The sequence below is a fragment of the Vipera ursinii genome (genome assembly GCF_947247035.1).
Source record: "Vipera ursinii genome assembly, chromosome: 1".
Taxonomy (NCBI): Eukaryota; Metazoa; Chordata; class Lepidosauria; order Squamata; family Viperidae; genus Vipera; species Vipera ursinii.
The window spans coordinates 185,655,536-185,670,097 of NC_139512.1; the positions used below are offsets into that span (position 1 = coordinate 185,655,536).

The window sequence follows — 14,562 nt, forward strand, 5'->3', positions numbered from 1 at the left end:
ATTCCCCTTCTTGCCAGCCAATGACAGGGACCAGTGAATGTATGTGAGGGGGCGAGCAGGTGTCATAGACATGCATATACACGTTCAGAAGACCAAACACAAACGCTTACACAGAAGGTTGTGCCGGTCAATGGGAACAGGTTTGGTGAACAGGTCAGCTATCTGGTCAGTTGTATTACAATGCTCAACATGTATAAACCCCATTTTGGCAAGCTGCCTGACATTTTTATACTGTATGTCTATGTGGCGGGACCTAGAGCCCACTGCATATGCCCCCGAGATTGCAATTGCAGCCATATTATCCTCTTGAATTTGGATGGGCAGAGGAGGAGGTGCCCAGATGCTTGTTATCAGAGCATCGAACCAAATCAAATCATTGGCCATGTCCGACAGGCTGGCATATTCCGCCTCAGCTGTGGAGCAAGAAACAAATTTTTGCTGCCTAACATGCCAATGGATAGGACAGCCATTTAGCAATATGAGGAAACCAGAGGTGCTCCGTCTACTCTTGGTGTCACCAGCCCAGTCTGCATCCGAGTAAGCGGAGAGCTGGGCCGTCTTCCCCTTCTCTGGTTCCAGCACAAGGAGAGCATCGGTCGTGCCCCTGAGGTACCTAAGTACCCTCTTAACAGCAGTCCAGTGGAATTCCATTGGGTGTTCCACATGCCTGGACAGTAGATTCACAGCTAAAGCTATGTCAGGCCTGCTCCAATTGCTGATATATAGCAAGGAGCCAATCACAGATCTGTAAAGCTTATTATCTGTGAACTCAGGACCGTCCTTGTGAGTGTGACTGTAATAGTCACTTTGTATCGGGCTACGCGTTGGGTTAGATTCTGCCGTTTTGCATTTGGCCAATAACTCCTCAATCTTTTCTTTTTGAGATAGGGCGAACCCCTCCTTAGTGGCCAAGATGTGTACACCCACGTACCTGTCAACCCGCCCCAAAGACTTCAGGGTAAACTTTTCCCCCAGGGCCTTGGCAAATTTATCACACCCTTCCTTGTCAGGCCCTATATATAGGAGGTCGTCCACATAAACTAACACCCGTTCTGTGGTACCCTTGGAGTTGCGTGTGAAAACACATTCATCTGCATGGGATGCACTGAAACCAACTCGCTCTAAACTTTTTCTAAGGCAGTCGTACCATAGTTTCCCCGACTGCTTGAGGCCATATAACCCTTTTCGGAGCAGCCATTGGCAAGTGGTTTGGCCTTGAAAACCCACCTTGTGCCAATGACTTTCCTCTCCTTTGGTGGTTGCTGGGGGGTGAAGACCTTGAGCTTTTTCAGGCTCGCCATCTCCTGCTCCATCGCGAGCTGCCATTTCTCCTGTTCTTTGATGGGCAGCTCCTGGATGTCAGAGAAGGATTTTGGGGTGACCACAACACTGTTGACGGACGCGATGTGCCCAATGTCGATTCTCTTTGGCGGGATCCCTTTGTTGGACCGCTTTGATCTCCTGACCTTCTGCCACTCACCACCCTTTTCTTCTGCGGGTTCCACGTCCGCCGGCATTTCATAATTGGGACGTGTAGACCCTCGGTCCCAGGTGCTGGACATCGCGGATCTCTGAGACGTCACTGGGGGTGAAGACGGCGTGTCTTCCCCCTTGGGACTGGACGGCTCATCCTCCCCATCTGAACCAGGTAGGATGACATCTTCATCTTGTTCCTCGCTCTCATCGGTGGCAGGGTCTGTGGTAGTCTCAGGTGATGTCGTGGTCGGTGTGTCCTTGCTGGGTTGGTTGACATATGGGCTCAGATCATTTGAATGGATCTGGGTCCAATTGGAGTCCTCTTCGAAGGAGGCAGATTGGGAAGTCACAGTCCTGCCCCCTTCTCCCAGAAAACGGTAGGCCTTGGAGCCAGGAGCATAGCCCAAGAACCTTAGTCTCTGGGAGACAGATCTCCCCTTCTTCCGCAGCTGCTTGGGGATGTGCACCCAAGCGTAGGAGCCAAACACACGCAAGTGTCCCAGACTTGGATTCCTACTTTGGACCAGGAAATATGGGGTCTGGTCCACAAAACTGCTCCAAGTGCGGTTTAAGGTGTAATTGGCGTAGTGCACCGCCTCTGCCCAGTATGATTCCGCGACCCCAGCGTCCGTAATCAGACTACGCATCATAGTTTGTAGGATTCCATTTCTTTTCTCTGCCACGCCGTTCTGGACAAGAGTGAAGGGCGCTGTAAGAAAATGTCGGATGCCCTTATGCCTTACCCAGTCCTGGAATTTTCGGGACATGAACTCAGCCCCGCGGTCGCTCTGCAGTTGTGCGATCTTGGTCTTATACTGGGTCTCTACAAAGTTGTACAGTGATTTTATGGCGTCAAAGGCTTTGGATTTTTCTGTGAGGGTATACACGTGGCCATACCATGAAAAATCGTCAACGACAGTGAGAAAATACTGTCTTTTCCCTAGGGATGGTGTGAATGGCCCAACCAAATCAACATGTACTAGTTGGTATGGGTATTGGGTCTTATGCAGTGACACCTTAGGGATGGGGGCAGCCTTCCTCTTTGTCCTCTTACAGATGGCACAGTCCAGGAACACCTCACAATCCTTGAGCTGGACTCCCTCAGCAAACTCTCCCATCTTTTTAACCACAGGGAAGCTCGCATGACCTAATCTTCGGTGTAAGAGATGGGCACACTTATCGTGGAGCGGCTTCCCCACTGACACCCTCTTGGCTCTGTTTGCCTTGAGCGGTGCTTTAGGTGCCTGCTGTGATTCGGGTTTCTTGTCCACACTGCTCTTGGAAAGCTGTGGGGGTGGCTGAAGTGGCTTGGGTGCAACCGCTTCAGCCTTGCGCTCCTTAGACAGCCTTGGGGCTGGCTGTTTTCTCTCTTTCCGTGCGCAGGCCCCTTCTGAGGTGGCACCCGGTGGACTGTCTTCTGTGGCTGGGTTCTCAGGGGAGAAGTATGGCAAACCATTTATGATGGCAATACTTCCAATGACCTTGAGGCTTTCCGGTGGGGAAGACCGGGCGGTTTCCGTGCCGCTTCGGCTGGCTGCCACCGATTGCTGGGCCTCGAGGCTTGGCTGAGGTCTATCAAGCCACGTTGTTGTCTAGAGGCCCCTTGCGCTGGCATCCCTCGTGGAGGGATTGTGACGTCCTTTGTGCTGCAAGGAACTTTAGGAGCAGCTCCCTGCATTCTCGTTCAGTCTTGAAGTCCCCTATTTTGTTGTTGATTTCCTCATCCTCTGTTCATTTTTGGGTTGTCAGTTCATCAATTGAAGTAATAGTCTCATTAGGTGACTTTGTGCTGTCAGATTTGTCTTTAACTCTGGCTTTTATTTCTGCAGTCATTGCCAAAATTGTATCAAGTATGAGTTTATAGTCAAGTAGTGGAATATATCTTCCATTTCTTTAGTATTTTACAGATAGGCCTTTAGTGGAGGCTATATTAATAAAATTCAATAAATGTCCACCTCCACTATTCCTAAAGGTTGGTTTCAGTGCCAGGTGTTCCCAATTTTTATCTTTAAAGATAATGTCAAGGACAAATCTGTTAGAGCCAGATCTCAGAGTAAAAAAAAAGGTTTACTTGCTATACCAGGTTTTGCCACAAGATGTCCTCAATAGCATGTACAATCCTTTTGCAGACTAATATAATAAAAGTCTTTTATCCAATTAATTCATTTTTAGTAGTAAATAGGATAGTAGGTCCCCATAAAAATAAGCAATAAACTTTTTTTAGTGGCCCAAAAATTTCAGAGGTACAGATAGGGTTGCTTAGTTATTTAGTTTAGTCTTTGATTTCTTTAAGGTTGTAAATTTTTTATTATTATTATTAAAAAGTTTTACAAAAAATTTTCTTACAAAACATCCCCAAAACCCACCCACCCCAAACCCCCCTCCCCCCCACTTCCCAGAGCTGAATACAGGGTCATAAATATAATAATCATAATCTAACTAAAATTATCGATTATAAAATTAACCAAATTCATAATGTGCTTTAACTCTAACATTGATACATTCAAATTATTAGAAACATAATAATAATAACTTTAACAAAATATAATCAATACTAATACTAAAATTAATAAAAATCTAAGATCTACTCTAAGCTAAATGGAACTTTTTAGTCCCATATTTATTCTGAATATAATCTATCCATCTCCTCCAAACTGAAATATATCTTGTGAATGATCCTTCAAATAAGCTGAAATCTTAGACATTTCTGCAAGATTCGATACCTTAAGTACCCATTCTTCTATAGAAGGCAAACTATCCTTCTTCCAATATTGTCCCACCAGTAACCGTGCTGCTGTTATAAAATTCAACATCAAATTAGTTTCTTTAGTATCACAATCTATAACAATACCCAATAAAAACAATTGCAGAGAAAACTTTATCTTTCTCTTAAAAATCTTTTGAATGTTCCACCAAATTTTAATCCAAAAAGCTTTTATATTTCTACAAGTCCACCACACATGAAAATAAGTAGCATCTAAACTACCGCATCTCCAGCATTTAGACTGTAAGTTAGGATACATATTAGACAACTTTTTGGGATCCAAATGCCATCTATAAAACATTTTATAAAAATTTTCTCTTAGATTTTCAGCCTGAGTAAATTTAACATTTCTAACCCAGATTACCTCCCAAATATCCAGCGGAATTGGTTCCTGTATGTTTTGTGCCCACTTTATCATACAATCTTTAACCAATTCCGTTTCCGAGTCCAATTCAATTAAAACATTATATATTCTCTTTATTTGTGCACGATTTGAATCTCTAATTTGTTTTACTAAATTTTCATCTATAATTGTAATGCCAACCTTCTGATCCAGCTTCCACCTAGCATTCAGTTGGGTGTACCAAGAGTAATTTATGTTTTCTTGTTTTAACTCATCTAATAATTTAAGTTGCCAATTATTCCCTTCCAATCTAAGTAATTCTTTATAGGAAACCATATCCAAACTCACTCCCATAGATACACCTTCTATCGCGTGTCCGGGAATTCCCCAAATCAGTATTTTATAATTTAACTTAGAATAATACTTTTTCCAGACACGTAACAAAGCACTTCTAAGAATATGAGATTTAAAAGCCCTGTCTACCTTTTTGTCATAAAGCAAATATGCATGCCAACTCTCAAGGTGAAGTATTATTAGTTAGATTAAGCCAATCACTAACCCATGTCAAAACCACCGCATCATAATACAATTTCAAATTCGGCGCCTTTCCCTAGGCGCCTTTCCCTAGATGTTGCAGAATCTTAAATTTGACTCTTGTTTTTTCCCCACCCAGATAAATTTATTAATAACCTTCTGCCATTCATCAAGGTTGGCATCCTTTTTCAATATAGGTATCATTTGAAACAAAAAGAGCAACTTCGGCAGAACATTCATTTTAACAGCTGCAATTCTTCCCAATAGAGATAATTGTAATTTTTTCCAATTATTTAAATCCTTTTGTATCTTCACCCATAGTGTTTCATAGTTATTCTTATATAATTTTGCATTTGAAGCTGCAATATACACTCCCAAATACTTAACCTTTTTTACTATTTCAAAACCTGTTAATTTGATTAACATTTCCCTTTCACTCATAGACATATTCTTAGACAATATCTTGGTCTTATTACTATTTACCTTAAATCCAGAAACCTTACCATGCTGAGTTATAATTTCCATCAAATGTATAACCAATTGTATCGATTGAGATAAAGTCACAACCAAGTCATCAGCAAAAGCTCTCAATCTATAATCATTCTGTTTTATTTTAATTCCCTTTATCATAGAAGACTCTCGAATTTTAATTAATAAAATCTCCAACGTTAATACAAACAACAATGGTGATAGGGGGCATCCCTGTCTTGTACCTTTTTCAATTTTAAACATCTCTGTTAACCCCCCATTAATTATAATTTGTGCAGTTTGTTGTTGATATATACCGTATTTTCCGGTGTATAAGACAACCCGGCGTATAAGATGACCCCCTACTTTTCATGTTAAATTATCGGGTTTGGGCTAATAACTCAATATTTCACTTCCTGGCACACAATCTGCATATTAACAACTCGTTTAGTGTTAGTACCCTTTTTTTATAAGTGCCATGATGTTGCTAAAATAAAAGAGGTAAACTTCGTGACCCTCCCAGCCCATGCATAAAACAGAAATGAAAAGGCTTAAGCTTTTCCATTCCCAAATACCAAGGTTTCCCCCGAGTTTTGCGCGGTTAAACAAACGGCATTTGCGTATTAATGTTTCTCCACGGAGCACAAAATTCACCCGAATTAAGGAAAGTGGGGAGCTAAAGAATCTGGGGCTACAGGGAATACCTCTGGCACGACAGGCAACCCTGGGAAACACGAGGACTGTAGCGGCACGCTCAGTTTACACAATCCGATCCAGAAAGCACCCGGAGGCTCCTTCGTTACTTCTAACTGCAGAACGTCTCCACGTCCCGCCCGCCTTGCCTTTTAAACCCCGCCCTCTTTTCCCCTGTAACGTTTCTCTGCTCCGCCTGCTCTGTGATTTGCCCAGCTTTGCTCCTTCCCTGCCAAATGGGCGCCTCGCCTTCTTTTCTCTGAGCTCTCTTGCCTGGTGCACTGCTGCTCTCAGTTCTGCACTCCGTGACCGGGCAAGCAATTCTTCTGGTCAGCATGAGTCAGGCAGTGCCTCGGCGGGAGCAAAGGTGCTCTCTTCCTATGGTTGAGCGGGACGCCTCTGGGGACTGCCTGCCCCTCCTCTCCAATGCTGGCTGACCTGACAGCCAGCATTGGAGGCGCTAGCATGGCCAGTCCTAGAGAGAGCAACAGCGGCAGCTGCAGTAGCTGCCCCAGAAGCTGACGAGAGTTTGGCCTCCATCACCCGTTCGCTGTCAGCCGCTTTACCACGGGTTGCCATGCCTACCTCCATTCACCCAGCGATCCCGCTGCCCAGCAGAAAAGAGAAAAGATCCGAGAGGTATTTTTCCGGCGTATAAGACGACTCGGCGTATAAGATGACCCCCCCAACTTTTGAGGTGATTTTCATGGGTTAAAAAGTCGTCTTATACGCCGGAAAATACAGTAGCTTTAATAGAATGTAAAAATCCTTCTCCAAAATTCATTTCCTCAACAACTCTAAATAAAAATTGCCAATTCAATTGATCAAAAGCTTTTTCTGCATCCAAAAATATCAACGCTGCAGGGACTTGGTTGTTTTTATCCAGATATTCAAGCAAATTTACAATATGTCTTACATTATATTTCATATACCTTCCAGATATAAATCCCGATTGATCACTATGAATCATTTGCTTTAAAACTTGCATTAATCTATTAGCCAATACTTTAGCAAAAATCTTATAATCTATATTCAAAAGCGATATAGGTCTATAATTTTTAGGTTGAGTAAGGTCTTGATCCTCCTTTGGAATCAATGATACAAAGGCTGTCCTCCAAGATGGAGGAACTACTCCAGTCTGAATTTCATTAAACAACATCTTTAAAGGTTCAATCATTTCAACCAACAACGTTTTATAACAAATTGCTGTTAATCCATCTGTTCCCAGGGCCTTGCCCACTTTCAACTGTTTAATAGCTAAAGAGATTTCCTCTGATGTCATTAAACAGTTCATCTCAAGTTGTTGTTCTTTTGAAAGCCTAGGAAAATGTGCTTCCTGTAAATATTTATCTATATCTAAAGCTTGTATGTTTTCTCTAGAATATAATTCCGAGTAAAAATCTAAGAAACTCCTCTTAATCAATTTTTGTTGATAGACTTCTTTTCCTTTATATTCTATTTTATCTATAGTACGTAATTTCTGTTTCTTCCTTAATTGATAAGCCAATCACCTACCAGGCTTATTAGCATTACAAAAGGCATTATGCTTAGCATAACGCAAATTAATTGCTACTTGGTCAGCCATTAACATACAAAATTGTTCTTTCAATAAATGTATCAAGGTCCTTAAATTATTATCCAATGGATTCAAAATAAAATCTTTCTCCTTAGATTTGATCTCTTCCTCAAGATCTTTACGTTTTTGCATTTGCCTACACCTGTAAGCATTATTCATATAAATCAAGACCCCTCTCATGTACGCTTTACTAGCATCCCAAACCATTCCCATTGATGTACCTTTATGCATATTTATAACAAAAAAATCTTTCAGATGTTCTCTACATTTCTGCAAAACCACCTCATTTGTGAATAAATTTTCATTCATTCTCCAGGATCTTCTATTATCATCTTCAGCAAAAAACTACAACCAAACAGGGCTATGATCCGACAATGTTCTAGGAAAAATCTTAACATTCTTAACCCTAGAGAGAAGATCAGTAGTAATTAAAATAAAATCAATCCTAGAGAAAGATTTATGTCTATCTGAAAAAAAAGTAAAATCTCTGTCCTTCATGTTCCTTTCCCGCCATACATCTCTCAGCTCCAAATCCTCCTTCAAATCAAAAAAGGCTTTGGGCAGTTTCGAATAATTAGGAGGGTTTTTAGAAGATCCCTTCCTATCTTCAAATGAGTCCAAAACTCCATTCCAGTCCCCCATCAAAATAACAGATTTATAATCCAATTCGATTAGTCTTTGATGTAAAAATTTAAAAAACTTTTGCTGTTGTTGATTTGGAGCATATAATCCAATAAGAAGAACTTTCTTTCCTTGTAGCAACAGTTCAATACTAACATATTTTCCTTGTTTATCCAATTCAATTAATCTAGCTGAAAAAGATAAATGACCACTCCAGCCTTCTTGTCCGGAGCACAGGCTGCAAAATGTGTTCCCAGCCGGGAATTAACCAAAAACCTTTGGTCCTTTAAGGCAATATGAGTCTCTTGTAAGCAAACAATGTCATTTTTATGTTGTTTCAAATAGTAAAATACTTACTTTCTTTTCTGTGGTGAGTTTAAACCATTAACATTCCATGTCAGGAACTTCACCATCTCTGGTGACCAGGAGCCTTTGGAACATGACCTGAAGATCACCTGTTGCTCTCTTCGGGCGTGCTCCTCCCACGGGCTCCAAAACAGCCGCATCTTGCGTAGTTAAACCAGATACAAGCTTCTGTTTTTGCTCTTTTTCCTTACGCTTGTATGCAGCCCTAGTCATCCTCTGTTCTCTCGGGTCCTCTTTTAATACCAAACTCTGCTCCATAGTCTCAGCCTATTGCATCTCCTCAAGAGGCAGTGACATTGCCCCTTCACTCAACTGTTCTTCTGTTCTTTTAGCTCAAGGAGACGGTGGTGAACCTGCTTTAAGGACCTTAGTATAAAAATCTTTTGCTTTTGAAATTGTATTCAACCTGTACCTTGTACCTGCATAATTTACCACAATTCCAATGGGTATTTCCCATCTAAACTGAATTTGTCACTTCTTAAGCTCATCAGACAAAAAGGCGAAGTCTTTCCTTTTTCTAAGAATTTTAGGAGGTATCTTCTTTAAAATTATAATATCTTGGCCTGCAATTTGAAATCTTTCCCGGTAGAAAGCTTGGATGATTGCATTTCTAGTTGATCTCCTGGAGAAGTAAATCACTACATCTCTAGGTAAATTTTTCTGTTTAGCAATCCAGGAATTAACCCCAAATGTTTTATCCATCTCTTTAACTAATTCTTCAGGTTCACATTTCAAGACAGGAGCCACAGCCTGTGCAACTTCCCATTCCAAATCTTCTTTAGGGTTCTCTCTCAAACCCCTTATATATTGAGAAAAAATAATTTCATCTTCTGTTCTGTCAATTTTAATCTCTGCCTTGTCCAGTTTCTGTTCAGCAGTGATAATTTTATTTTCCAAATTCTCAACATATTCCATAACTGAATCCACACGAACATCCAGGCATTCAATATGTGCAGCCAAGCCCTGAAGTGCAAGCACTATATCCTCCCTCATCTGCTTATTTTGATTAACAAATTCTTCTTTTGTAATATGTGCAGCCAAGCCCTGAAGTGCAAGCACTATATCCTCCCTCATCTGCTTATTTGATTAACAAATTCTTCTTTTGTTTCCTTTATTTCTTGCTGTAATACTTGTGTTGATTGCATCACAACTTGCTGAATATCTGCCAGTGTAAATCCAGGTGGTGGTGGGGATGGTGGTTGTGCTGTAGGTTTCATTGTAGCTTGCCCTGCAGCTTGTGATAAAGATGAAGAAATAGCACTTTTAGAAATTGGAGGACCTCCCCCACGCCTTGTAGCCATCTCTTAAGTTTCGATTTCCTCTTTCTTCTAGCAGAATCAAAGTTCAGGAAAAAAAAGGGAGGAGGGAGAAAGAATAAAAGTTTCCTCCCAAATTCCTTATAAAAAAAAGGGCAAACTCTCAAATACACAAAATCCGGTACTGGTTAGAATCAATTGCAAACTGTATCTCAAGCTATGTTACAAAATGTAACAACTTTCCAAAACTGTCAGTTCATACAAGAAAGCAACATTCCAGCGCCATTTTTGCTCCGTTTCAATCGGCTTAAAACTTCAAGAAGATAATGAATATGAGTTAAAGTTAAAATCCAACTTGAAAATTCAAATCCTCCTGTTTCGCTCTGCCTGCTTCTCAGAGAAAAATACTCACAGTCCTATCTAAGCAGCAGATGTAATTGTCGCGTCTGGTTCCACTCCCTTATGGAAGTGAAAGCGTCCTGGGAGCGGAGAGAGCCTGGGCTCCGAGGGAACTCACCCTATCAACCCCCAAACTAGGTGAGGAATTGACAGGGGAGCTCTACCTCTACCCAGACAGGCTCGTCCCTCCCTCTTCTCCCGAGGGAGAGACTTCGGCGCCACGGAACAGCTGATATTCGCTGTCTCCTAGCGCTTAACGCTTCCCAAGGTCGGGCGGCTTCTAAAACGCCGCCATTCGGCACAGCAGCGCTACTGGAAGTCAAGGTTGTAAATTTTTTTAAGGTTGTAAATCCCCAAGTAAGCAGTCGCCGATCTTTCAAGAAGGGGAAAAAAGATTTTCAGGAAAGTCCCACAGGAAAGTAATTAGGGAAGTAAGGAAGGTAGGGTCTCACCCAAATCCTCCAGATTGCTTTGTTGTGCTTGATAGTGATTTTGGCTTTCAGCAGGGAACAGTTTAGTGTTAATGGCCATGTTATTGGCCGATCTCTTCTTCTTCAGGCCAGAGGAGTAATTCCGGATCAAGCGGAGGGCTGCCACCCTTCCGTGATTGCAGAGAGAGCCTCCTCATGATGGTTGCCCCTTCAGGGCAACTTTTAACCATTTTCAGGGCTCTCCGAGGAAAAAAGACCGGACGGCGGGGGAGGGAGCTTCTCCCGGCACATCCGCCAGCGCCACACACGCAAACCGGAAGCCCTCATTTCACTCTTTATGAAATTTGAAATGATATCAGGAAAGACAAAAAATGGTACTGGTAGTACTTATTTTGCAACCACAATTGGGACTAGCAGCTCTTTTGTTAAGTGAAGTGGTTGCTAAGTGGGGGATAATACAGCTGTTACTGTGCTTTCCATTTCCCCACTCCCACCCTTTGGAATGCTCAGCTCAGCTCAGGAATAATTCTTAAAGGAAATAATGTTTGTATTTACATTCTTGAAGGGATTATAAGAGAGTAAGCAGACATACAGTGGAGGAATACACATTGAAAACAAATGAACCAGCAGCCCACTCTGTGAAAGGAGAGGGAAGAAAGAAAAAAAGTGATTTTTGTGTGCAGTCTTTCCTATGCCTGACCTACAGATTAGAGAGTCACAGATAGGACAGAATTGGCATATTGGATATAACTCATAAAAGCTTATTTTATCATGCATGCCACAAATTTATCAAATATCTCAGGCTACTTACTTACAAAATTTCATTATTATGATACAGAAAATAATTTTTAATTATGCTCAATTTCTCATTTTTCCAAATGTTCCTCCATTATTATTTTATATCTGTTTGTGGTTGTAGACTGATGGGAAACAGGGTTCATATCATTTTTATTTGCCTTTTTTCCCCAAATATGCATTATTATAGTGCATACATTTTGTGATGTACACAGGTCTAGAAATTCTGAGCTGTAAATTGCACATCTTTTTAAAAACATTTTTAAAGCATTCTGATTTTCATATAGATTCAGAAAATGAATTGATTACACCTGCAATCTACTCAATTTGAAGCAAACTACTTATGATGGAGAAATGATTTGAAATGTTTCTGACTTTTGAGATGAATTAATAATTTTTTATTAATAATGCTTATATGCACCTTATACTTTTTTGCTTTTTCTCAGGCTTTGGATACCTCACCAAACAGCTTATGGGGCTGGCTGAAGGACGAATCATTCTGGCTCTTGAGGGTGGTCATGATCTGACAGCCATTTGTGATGCATCTGAAGCATGTGTTTCTGCTTTGCTAGGAAATGAGGTAAAGTAAAAATGCAATTTATGCTTTCTTATTAATTGACTGTGGCACAAATCCCATAAGCCCACAACTATAGGGATAGTCTGCACCTCACGAAAACGGGAAAAATGTACTCGGAAAAAGACTGGCCCAACTCATCAGGAGGGCTTTAAACTAAAATTGAAGGGGAGGGGTGACCAATCTCGAGAATCTTTCGAACCCAAGACAATCACAAATCCCAAGAAAACAAATCATAAATCCTGGAACACTGGAGGACTGGAAAAGAGCTGATGTGGTTCCCATCTTCAATAAAGGGGGAAAAGCGGACCGAGGAAACTATATAGATCAGTCAGTTTAACATCAATACCTAGGAAGATCCTAAAAAAGATCATCAAAAAACAGATCTGAAAACCACTAGAAGCAAACAAAGTTATAACTAGTAGCCAGTACAGGTTTGTTTAAAACAGATCAAGCTAAACCAATCTTATTTCATTCTTCGATAATGTAGACTAGTAGACCACAGAAATACTGTGGACGTAGTATACTTAGACTTCAGTAATGCATTTGATGAAGTAGACCACAACCTACTCCTTAGTAAGCTACAAAAAGGTGGAATAGACAACATCACCACCAGATGGATTTGTAACTGGCTGACAAACTGTACTCAATGAATAGTCTTCAACGGCCCTACATCCACCTAGAAAGAAGTAGGCAGTGGGGTACCACAAGGTTCCGTCTTAGGCCCAGTACTCTTCAATATCTTCTTAAATGACTTAGACAAGGGAATTGAAGGAGAACTCATCAAATTTGCAGATGACACCAAACTGACAAGAGTAGCCAACTCCCCAGAAGGCAAACTCAGGATCCAAAAAGATCTTCACAAATCTGAACAAAATATCCAACAAAATGAGCTTCAATGTGGAGAAAAGCAACGTTTTACATTAAGGCAGGAAAAATCAAAGGTACAAGTACAGACTGGGTGAGACCTGGTTCAAAAACAGTAACTGTGCAAGGGACCTTGGGAGTCCTAGTGGACGGTCACTTGACTATGAGCCAGCAGTGTGCAGCAGCAACCAAAAAAGCTAAAACAATCCTGGGTTGTTTAAACAGAGGCATAGAATCAAGATCACGTGAGGTATTAGTACTGCTTTATAAAACCCTAGTAAGACCACACCTGGAATACTGCGGCCAATTTTGGTCACCATATCACAAAAAAGAAGTTGAGAGTTCGGAAAAAAATCAGAGAAGAGCAATAAGATGATCAAAGGCCTGGAGACTAAAACATGCAAAGAACTGCTGCAGGACTTGTGTTTGGCTAGTTTAAAGAAAAGAAGAAATAGGGGCGACCTGATTTGAGGGACTCCCACAAAGACGAGGGGGTCACATTATTCTTCAAAGCAACAGAGGGCAGGAAAAGAAACAATGTTTGGAAACTGAACAAAGAGAGAAGCAACCTAGAATTAAGAAGAAACTTCCTGACAGTGAGGACAATTAACAGTGGAACAGCTTGCCTCCAGAAATTGTGGGCGCTCCATCACTGGAGATTTTTAAGAAGAGGCTAGACAGTCACTTGTCTGAGATGATATAGGTTCTCCTGCTTGAACAGGGGCTTGACTAGAAGACCTCCAAGGTCCCTTCTATTCTATTCTAGTTGTAGCTTATCTTATATGTCAAAAATCTGGAACATTTTATCACTATTGGATACAACTATTTGTATCTCCTTGGCCAAACAACGTATTTTTGATAGTCATCGCCACTTAAATTTTAACAAATAAGACAGGAAAACCAATTTTCAAGGTTTTGCTGTCTTGGAAATGAATATAGAATACAGAGATCTAATACCAACCCACAAGTCTAAGATATCTGTGATAATATCTGAGGTGAGATCGGCTCCCATCCTTCTTGCCTCCTGGAAGACATGGCTCTGATGGATGGCTTGGGGCCCAAGTGGGGGAGGCATCAGACTAGAGGTGATTAATGAATCAAGACACAATCCCACCTTTTCCCCCACATGTTCAGCTCCCTCCTCATCTTTTAACTATAATTAAAATATAATTTAACTGTAGTTTTCTTTGATTTTCACAAATAGCAGTTGGATATAACTTCAAAGGATACTAAGCCACATATTTTTGACTTAAATCTAAACTGTTCAAATCATGTGTTCATTATTTATTTTAAAAAGTGATATTCTAAATTGTATTTTTTATTATCTCAGCTTGATCCAATTCCTGAAAAAATATTACAGCAAACAACAAATGTTAATGCAGTGCATTCCATTGAGAAG

The 14,562-nt window shown here is 40.9% G+C and overlaps 1 protein-coding gene across 4 annotated transcripts in view; it reads left to right on the top strand.

The window, feature by feature from the left end:
• Positions 1-14,562, top strand: part of HDAC4 (histone deacetylase 4) — a 371,455-nt gene that overhangs the window by 338,639 nt on the left and 18,254 nt on the right. For all 4 annotated transcript variants that reach the window (XM_083350735.1, XM_083350737.1, XM_083350736.1 and 1 more), the window contains 2 exons: positions 12,169-12,302; positions 14,494-14,562. The exon at positions 14,494-14,562 is cut by the window's right edge and continues 16 nt beyond it. In XM_083350735.1, the coding sequence (XP_083206861.1) occupies positions 12,169-12,302; positions 14,494-14,562 (203 nt within the window). The remainder of the gene's footprint in view (positions 1-12,168; positions 12,303-14,493) is intronic.